We start from the raw sequence: 9,591 nt of genomic DNA, 5'->3' as shown, positions 1-9,591 counted from the left end.
CGCACTGGCTCCCTCTCCCTTCCCACCCGCGATCGCCGCCTCTCCACACCAAGGTGCGCGGACGCCCAAAGTGATGACATGAAAAGAAAGCCAATGGCCGGACCCGGGGTGGGGGAGCGCGGGCGTCCGTGCGTGCGCCGCGCGCGGAGCCGTAATTGCTGCCGACAGCGCGCGCGGGGGGCTGGGCGAGGTGGCCGCGTATAAATAGTGAGGTCTCCCATCGAGACGCATCAAGAACGGCGGCGGGGCCCTACCCGGCACGGAGCGTCCTCTCCGCGCCGGGAGGCGAGGCGCGCGGACGCACCGCAGCCCGGCCCCCAGCCCCCGCGCCCAGCCCCGCGCACCCGCGCACCCCCGCAGCCCCGCAGCCATGGAGGAGCTCACGGCTTTTGTATCCAAGTCTTTCGACCAGAAAAGCAAGGAGAGCAGCGGCGGCGGCGGCGGCGGGGGCGGCGGCAAGAAGGATTCGATCACGTACCGGGAAGTTTTGGAGAGCGGACTGGCGCGCTCCCGGGAGCTGGGCAGCTCGGAGTCCAGCCTCCAGGACATCACGGAGGGCGGCGGCCACTGCCCCGTGCATTTGTTTAAGGAACATCTGGAAAGCGACAAGGACAAGCTGAAGGAATTCGGCACCGGCAGGGCTGCGGAAGGTAAGCCCGCGCGCGCGGCCCGGTGACCGGTCGCCCCCGAGCCGGGCCGGCCTGCGCCTCGCCCTGTGCGCGCCACGCTTCGCGCTCGGCTCCACGCGAAACTCTGCATGCACGGCCGTGGCTCGGAGGGGAAGGCCGCGGCACTCACTCCCGCGCCAGCCTTTTGCTGAGAAGGAAGGACACGGGGAGAGAAGGCCGAGGCCCCGCGGGAAGGAGGCAGGCGTGGGAGCCGGGACGGGCAGCGGCCGCCGCGGCACGAACTTTCCCGGCGTGGGGAGGAGCCGGGCTGCGCCCGCGGTGGGCGCAGGGCTGCGCGCTGCTGCCTGCCTTTCCCAACGGCCGCCCACGCGCGCACGGCAGACAGGCACACGCGTCTCGCAGCGCCCACGGCCTGCCTGCTCCCGGGTTAGCAGCGGGCGGCGCCGAGGCCGCGCGGGCCCCGGGTCCGGGAAGCCACGCGCCGGCCCTGCCTGCGCCCCTTCCGCACCTCCGCGCAGTGTTTTCTTGGGGGAAAACTTTCCCCTTCAACCTGCAGGGTCTATCTCGGCCCACGCCGGCCTGTGAGTTAAAATCACTCCTGCGCCCGCACGTGGGCAGCATCCGGACGTGGCGGGAAGGGCCCGGGGACGCTCGTGGCCAGGCGCACGCCGTGGCCCTCCTCCGGGCTGCCACGCTGCGGCCCATCGCTGCTGCCCAAATCTCCCCAGCGCTTCGTGCTGTGCTTGAGTGTGTGTGTGTGTGTGTGTGTGTGTGTGTGTGTGTGTGTGTGTTTGTGTGGGGGAGGTTTAGGGGGCTCTCTCAGCTGCGCACGGGTGCTCCCCACGTTAGGGGCACTTCTATCCAAACGGGGCAACCAACGGGCAGTGACAAATCGGAGAACTAAAACTGGCGACGTTGTTTCCCAGGGCGCACCGTTTGCAACTGCCACGAGTGTCTATTTCTCGTTACAAAGGAAAGACCGAGGCTTCCCCTTTGCTCCCGGGTCCTGTGTCTCTCCTTGCGGTGTGGAGAGAGGTGGGGATGATTTCCCCACGGGGTGCCCACCCCCCAGAAAGCCCAGGCCCCCTGCTGTTCCGGACCCTCCACTGTGGTGGCTGACGTGTGACACGGGCCTTGAAGCTGTGTGTGTGTGTGTGTGTGTGTGTGAGTGTGTGTGTGTGTGTGTGTGTGTGTGGAGACGACCCAGGCAGCCGAGGCCTTGACCTTGTGAGGGTAGAAAGCTGGCGGAGGCGGCCATCAGCCGCTGACCGCTGGCTGGCCTGTCGGCCGGAGGCCTTGCCTCGGTGGGTCTCACACACCTGGCTCTGTAATTCACACAGACTGTTGGCTTTGAGGCTGCCGGCCCACCACTCTCCGCTGACATTTCATTTCGGAGGTTTACAGCCCCTGGTGGGTGACACCCTGGGCTCCGGACGGTCCCCGGTGCTCCCTACAGACCCAGCCCTCTCTTCCCGCCTGCGTCCTCTCAGCCGGGGCAGCCAAGCCAGGGGAACCCTGGACAAGGGCCTTTGGGAAGCGAGAGGAAAGTACAACCATGGAGGCCTTTGGGAAGAGAGAGGAAAATAAGGCGGCATTAGAGGAGGCAGAAGGAAGGGACAGCCACACAGCCCCTCTGCGCCTTCCCCTCGGCGGGGCGTGCGGACCCCTGGGAGGGCTGAGCCCCGAGGGCGTTTGCAGAGTGGGAGCAACACGCAGGATGGGACAGCCGGGGGCCAGGGCTCCCAGCAGCGCGGCCACTGAGCCCGGCTGGGCGCTGGGGGTTCTGCAAAGCCTGCCCTGGTTCCCCAGGACTTTGAAAGCCAGCTTCTCAGCTGGGATCAATCTCTGAGTTGAAACTTGAGGGCCAGGATTCCGGGAGCTTCCACAACGGGACTGAGAGTTGGGAAGAATCATGGTGCTTTCGGAGAGGCATTCCTTGGGGCCGGGGGCGGGGAGGTGATTTAAAACACAAGTTGGGGTTCAGTGTCCAGCACCCCGGAGTCTTGAGGGGAGACTGTCAGGCAGAGTCAGGATTTGCTTCTGCTGCCCCCCCTCAGGGACCCCAGCCGGCCCCAGGGCAAGGTGCCCCCGGGTTCTCCCTCTCCCCGCCGAGGCTTTGGGTGTTCCCCTTTCCAAGTTTCTGGGTAACTACTAAGGCCTCGTGTGCTGCTTCCAGACTGCTTTCAGCCGGTGGAACCAACCGCAGGCCTGCGTCCTTCACATCTCGGGGACAGCGAATTAGGGCGCAGAGGTGCACTCTCCTGGTGCCCTGTGGTGGGGACACAGAGCAGCGGGGACACGGGGGACACGAAGGGGCACTTCCCACCAGCCTCGGGTGACCGGACACCTTTTATTTTAAATCCCTGAGCTCGGCAAGGGGCTGTATTTCCAAGAATTGAGGAGAGGTTTCTGGGTGGGAATCCCCTACGTGCTGGCCTGACTGCCTGGGACGGGGCCCCCTCTCACGTCCCCAGCAAATACAGCCGCTCTCCTAAGGTTTGGATGTAAGAAAGTGCCACCGTTGCTGCCACGACCGCGTGGGGACTTGTGTGAAAGAGAGCGCAGCAAAGCAGGAAGCCGAGGGGCTGGTGCGCGCGGAGACCGGGGCCAGGGTGGGGGCTCTGGCCGGCCCGCAATGCAGCAGGGGCCGCGGCTCGCGGGGCCTGGACCCCACTGCAGTCTGGGCCCAGCCCGCACCTCTCGCGGGACCGACGCTTGGGGGATTCTGCCTGAGGTTGCGTGAGGCTATGTCACCCGAGGGGAACCATTCGGAGAGCAGGCCAAGGCACCAGGCGCCTGCGGTGCCCGAGTGTCCCACACAGCGTGGCTTCCCCTGCAGTTTGTTTTGTGCACTGGACGCGGCCCCTGCGTCGCCGAGAGCCCGGACACCGCATGCACACGCGTAGGTGGCCAGCGGGTCGCGCCCAGGCGTGCACGGGGGCCGCTCTCCAGGGCGCAGGGCGCGCGGGCCGGGGCGCAGGGCGCGGGCGGAGGGGTCGGGGCCTCAGCGCTGCGCCCTCGGCCCGCCCCGCAGGTATCTACGAGTGCAAGGAGAAGCGCGAGGACGTGAAATCGGAGGACGACGACGGGCAGACCAAGCTGAAACAGCGGCGCAGCCGCACCAACTTCACGCTGGAGCAGCTCAACGAGCTGGAGCGGCTGTTCGACGAGACGCACTATCCCGACGCCTTCATGCGAGAGGAGCTGAGCCAGCGCCTGGGGCTGTCGGAGGCGCGCGTGCAGGTAGGACCGCAGGCCGGGGCCGCCGTGCCCTTCCCGGAGCGCGGGGGCGCGGGGAGCGGGCCAGCCAGGCCTGTGCGGTGCGCACGGAGCGCGTGTGTGTGCCGTGCGTGGCCTGCCCGGCTGGCCCGGCACCTCCGGGCTGCCAGCATTTGTCCCCCCGTTTCCCCCTCGTGTCCAGGGCTCCGGTACCTCTGCTCCTCTCCAGCCTCGTCCCTCCACGGCAGGGAGCGGGGAGGCGGGGAGGGCAGGCGAGGCGCATCGCGCTGGGGGCGGCTGCAGCCCGCGCGGGGCCGGATGAGCCCGGGCGCGCGGGGCCGGGGCGGGGGCGCGGGCGCGTGGGTTCCTGAGGCCCCATCTGGCGAGGCGCCGTCCGCGGGCGCCCTGGGTGGGCGCAGCACGTGCGCGGAGGGGCGCGCAGGCAGGCCTTTCTCCGGCGCGGCCCACGTGAGGTTCCGCGTGGTAACTAACGGATGGCTGCGGAGGGAAGCCCAGATCCGCTCGCAAGGCGCTCCCTCCAGGTACCGCGGCCCCGCCTGGGAGGCCGGGCCTGCAACGTGGGCCTCCCCGCGCGTTCGTTCTCACGGTTCCGAGCGAGACAGCGGGGCGCTGGGGAGCAGGAGGGCAGGTCAGGACGCCGCGCTCCGGGCACTGGTCGTCCGCTCAGTGGAACGAAAGCTGGCCGGCGGGGAGGGCGCCGTGACCAGCGAAGGGCTCCCACGCCACGCGTGGCCTCTCGGTTGTGGGGGCCTCAGCTCCTCCCGACGGGCCTTTCCCGGGATTCCATTCTTTGCAAGGAAAACACACGTGTGTTGTGTACATAGATCCTGTTTGTAGGAACCCCGTCCATTCGAAGACAAGGTCTGTGTATTTTTTGCTGGCAAGCCTCTTCCGTTTTCCCGCGTGGGTGGCTTTAAGATGCAATGCGACGCCCCCCCGCAGTAGGTTCAGAGGTTGTCGTAGTGTTGGCGGTGGCCAGGCCCTTCCCGCGTGGAGGTGGCCGTGGCGGGGCGCAGGCACCGGGGCTGTGCGCACCCTTAGCGCCAGCCGGGCTGTTTGGGCAGCTGTGGCTGCAGCCGGGGGAGCCGGCGGGCGCCTTGCTCACTGGCCACCCTCCTGGGGAAGATGGACTGGGCTGCGCCGTATAAATTAATGGACAGATTAAACTTTCGCTGGAGGGGACATCAACTTTCATGTCATCTCCCGGTGTCTCGCTGCCCGGGATCCGTAATATCTCCCAGGTCTTGATGTACTGTTTCTATAAAAATAAATTACTTGTAATTGAATTGTGCACTCCTTCCTCCGTACTCTATTACTGACTCACACCTTCGCGGGACCCACCGAGGGCCTGCACAATGGGTTCTCGGGGGGCCGCAGCCCTGAAACGAAAGGGGGGGGTCCTGGAGGAGGGGGGACCCTGCGTGGCTATCGATCCCGAGGGGAATTAAAAATGTAAGGAAGGGCTGCAAACAATAATAAAAATAAACATGGCATCAGAGAAATGATTTTGGCCACAGGGAGGAAAAAAAAAGCGGAGTGCACACGGGGACAGGGCAGAAAGTGGTCGTAAAAATCAATTAGGGAAAACACGGAGGTCGTGTGTGTGCACAAGTCCAGGGTGGTGGGGGGACGGGGGAGGAATAAATAAAAAAAAGAGGGGGTGGGCATGAAGTGTCTTTTCATCCCGTGTGGGAACCACCCGCTGATCCTTTTCGGTACAGCCTGTCCCGTGTTCTTCAAGGATAGGGTTTCAATTTCGTGTGGAAATTTGCTGTAAATAAATTGAGGCGCCTATGAAGCTGGGCCTTATTAACCTTTTATTTTTAGTATCGCGGTGCCGCCTCCCATCACCCAGCTGTCAGGGTTATAATCGAAAGTTATGAGACCGGTGTGAGGAGCAGGCGGTAATTTAATTACAACAAATATCTTTGGGTTTATAGCGCAGGCCTAAATTAAATGTCATTATTCACTGTCTGTAATGGAAATCAAAAGGAAATGAGATTACGGGGGCATTTGTGAAAGAAATCAGTGACTGGTCCTTAATGAAGAAATAACTGTCTAAAGCAGTGTACGGCGCTTTACTTAGCATATTCAGGACTAATTGGAATTGATTCGGCATCACCCCAAGACTGATTTATTGTCACTTAACGCAGAGGCTAATCCATCACTTTTATGCTCCATAATCGGCCCCCCCCTTCCCACCGCGGAACGGGAAGTGAGCTGGGCTTTCCAGATTTAAACAGCATTCTGTTGTTGAAAAATGCGTTTCCAGGGTGGGTGGCGGGGGCTGTGGCGTCTGGCGGGGCTCTCCGGGGACCGGGGTCCTGGACCCCAAGGCCAGCCAGGCGCCCAGGGCGCTCCCGAGGGGTCCCAGCCACCCGGCTGGGGGCCGGGCGAACAGGAGCGCACGGTTTGCAAAAGGCGTCAAGATGTGTGGGTTTCGGCCTGTCGGTTGCCAGGGGTGTGTGTGTCCGGGTGTGTGATTTTTCTTCTTCTTTTTGGAGTTACTTTTCACGGGAACACAGAAAAAGTTTTCGAGCCTCCCCGCCGCCTGGCGGGATGAGCTTTCGAATGTGTTTCTTAAGGGTCTGGGACGGGAAAGTTGAGGCGTCTCAGAGTCCCGGGTGCTGCCAACCTCCCGGGTTCACACAGGTTTCCCCGCGCGGGGTGGGGGTGGGGTGAAGTGGGCGCAGGGAAAGGTGTCTCGGTGCCAAGTATGCGGCGTGGTCCGTGACCGCGTGAGCGAGGAAGCCAGTGAGTCAAACACTAGGTGACCAGGAATATTGGGGGGCCCGGGAGGGGGGGGGTTCCTGTAGATTTCCTCAGCGACGCCTAAGGCCCACGATGTCCAAAGCCCAGACCTGTCTGCACAGTATGGCAACCGTGAGAGTGGATGGTGGGCACAGGGCCTAGGGGACGAGGGACCTTTGCACCCTAAACCACGCCAGGCTTGTGGATTCCGCAGGGCTGGGCCAGGGTCCCAGCGCCCTTTCCCGCCCAAACCCTTCATTCCGCGCCCCACGGTTTAGATATGATAGGCAGAGCCCCCGCAGTGCAAAGCTGCGTGGTGGGGGCGCCGCGGGTGTCCGTGGGTCCAGGACGTTCGTGATTGTGCCACATGAACTGGGGACCCGCCAAGAAGCCCGGAACTTTCTGGGCCCAGGGCGGTCCCCGCTGCACTGGGGAGGAGGCTGGGTTCTGAGCTGCTTGTCCCCCTGTGCGCCCTTGTCCCACGGTGGGGGCTCCGGTTCTGGGGGGCGGGCAGAACCGTGACCAGCTCTCGAGTCCACCTGCCATCCCCGCGCCCGCTATTTCCTCTTTAAGTGTTTGGCTGTGGAGCTCCTGCCTTCTTTAGGGGATGGGGAGAGCCCAGAAGTGAGCTCGTGGATTCCCAGCCGTGGGGAGCCAGTTACGCGCGCGCTTGGGATGGGGTGAGAAGGGGTGACAGGGCGGGGCGGGGTCCTCGTGGGGCAGCGCCCCAGGCGCCCTGACGCCCGAGTGAGCGCGCCGCCCTCCAACTTTGGGGGGAAGAAGTGCTGCGTCCCGAGGCCCCGCCACGCTGCTCAGCGGGCTGCGCGTGTCTCTGCTTCCATCCCAGGTTTGGTTCCAGAACCGGAGAGCCAAGTGCCGCAAGCAAGAGAACCAGATGCATAAAGGTGGGTGCGGGGCGGCAGGGCGGCCGGGGCGCGGGGGTGGTGGTGGGGGCAGGCCGGCGCTCACGCTGCGTGTCTTCCCTTGCAGGCGTCATCCTGGGCACGGCCAGCCACCTGGACGCTTGCAGGGTGGCTCCCTACGTGAACATGGGCGCCCTGCGGATGCCCTTCCAACAGGTAGCCCGTTTTCCTTCCTGCTGACCCGCGCGTGGGGCCCCGCCTCCCCGGCTCCGGGGCTCCCGGGCCCCCAGCTCCTCCCGCCTCCGAGGAAGAAAGGAGGCCGCTTTTACAGGAGAACATTTATAGACCCGTTGGCACGCGTTAAAGTCACGCCGTAAAACTCCAAGAGTCACCTTCAGGAGGCCCAGGTCATAAACCCAAACACGCTTTTACAAAAATCAGAGGGGGAAAAAAAAAATCCCACCTACCCGGGAACCACCCACCCGCTTGCCACCTGGGGTCTGGGGGGCGGGGATGCCCGCCCTGGAGCACGAGCACGAGAGCACGCGAGGGCGGTGTCCACACCCAAACCCCCGCCCCTAGCGTGCTGAGGGCCTCGCGTGGGCTTCTGAGCGCCTCCTGGATCCGGCCTCGCCCCACACCCCGGAGCTGGGGGCGTCTGGCCCAGCTCCGCACACAGTTCCGAGTGCCCTGCGTGGACGTGGGGCCGAAAGACAGCCGCGGAGTGTCAGTGTCCCCAAGGCCGAGCCCTGCTCGGGACCCGCGGAGGCTGGATGGTGGGAGGTGCCGGGTCCCCAGTGCCAAAGCGCAGCGCCCACCTGCGCCCTGCGTCCTTTCAGCTCAGGACCAGGCGGCGCCCACCTCGGGGGCGGGGGTGGGCGCCCTGGGAGCAGGGGTGCCCTGAGCAGGGCAGAGGAGCGGCCACCACCCGCAGCTGGGTTGCTCCCGAGGGCAGGCCCGGGTTTACATTTGCACTGGTGTTTGCAGAGGGCGAGAGGTGTGGGGGGTCTGCTCAGCTGGGTGTGTGTCCCTGTTTCCAGGTCCGCTGGTGCGCGGGGAGGGCCGGGGCCGTGGTCCTTCAGGGCTCCACCCTGCGCCCCTTAGCTCGGGCCCTCGCAGCTCCCCTTCTCGGGGTGGGGGCCCCTCAGGAGCAGCTGCCCCGACCCGGGTCACAATCAGGCCCTGAGGAAATCAGCCCCACGAGTCCGAAGCGTGGGCTGTACCCCTGGCACATTCCGGGATGAGCCTGGGCGGGGGTCCCGAGGGACGCCTGCACCCAAGTGGGGACCCTGAGCCTGGGTCTGTCAAAGCGCAGAGACCCCGGGGCTCTGGCGAGGAGGGGTGCCTGCTGTACACACCCCAACGCCGGAGACCACGTGAGGGTGGCCTTCGTGGGACGGGGGTGGGGGGGCTAGGGGATGTGTCGGGTGCCCCCCCCCCTCCCCGCTCTGGCTCCGTGCAAGGCGGCCGGTGACCCGGTCCGGGGACATGGAGTGCAGAGCAGCTCCCACTCGCGGAGCAGGAGGAGGAGAGTGGGCGGCGGTCCCGGGTGGGGGTGGCTCCCAGGCAGCGGGCGCCCCGGGGGTGTGGGGGGGGAGCGCCCCGAACGCGCGTCCTCACGGGCCGGGTCTCCCCGCAGGTCCAGGCGCAGCTGCAGCTGGAAGGCGTGGCGCACGCGCACCCGCACCTGCACCCGCACCTGGCTGCCCACGCGCCCTACCTGATGTTCCCGCCGCCGCCCTTCGGGCTGCCCATCGCGTCGCTGGCCGAGTCGGCGTCCGCCGCGGCCGTGGTGGCCGCCGCCGCCAAGAGCAACAGTAAGAACTCGAGCATCGCCGACCTGCGGCTGAAGGCGCGCAAGCACGCCGAGGCCTTGGGGCTCTGACCCGCCGCCCACGCGCGTCCGGCCCCTGCGCGCCCCCCACGGCCGCTCGGACAACCCGGAGCCACGGGCGGGCGCCGGCTGCGCACCCCGGGGCCGCACGACCCGCCTCCGGGGACGCACGACCCGCCAGCCCTCGCGGGACCGCGCGCCACGCGAGCAGGGGACGGCGACACCGCCCAGGCTGCGCCCTCTGCCGCCACCGGCGTCCCCACCCCATGCATGT

At 65.9% G+C, this 9,591-nt stretch overlaps 1 protein-coding gene across 1 annotated transcript; it reads left to right on the top strand.

Annotated features, from left to right (window-relative positions):
• Window positions 1–370: 370 nt before the first annotated feature.
• Window positions 371–9,368, top strand: SHOX (SHOX homeobox; the record flags this gene model as incomplete). Its single annotated transcript, XM_081042509.1, has 5 exons — window positions 371–650; window positions 3,664–3,872; window positions 7,468–7,525; window positions 7,611–7,699; window positions 9,123–9,368. 5 exons carry the CDS (start codon window positions 371–373, stop codon window positions 9,366–9,368), a joined length of 882 nt encoding a protein of 293 aa, XP_080898635.1.
• Between the last annotated feature and the right edge of the window lie 223 nt (window positions 9,369–9,591).

The sequence above is a fragment of the Rhinolophus hipposideros genome, assembly GCF_964194185.1.
Source record: "Rhinolophus hipposideros genome assembly, chromosome: X".
In the NCBI taxonomy this organism is placed as follows: Eukaryota; Metazoa; Chordata; class Mammalia; order Chiroptera; family Rhinolophidae; genus Rhinolophus; species Rhinolophus hipposideros.
This window is presented reverse-complemented; position numbering and strand designations above follow the sequence as displayed.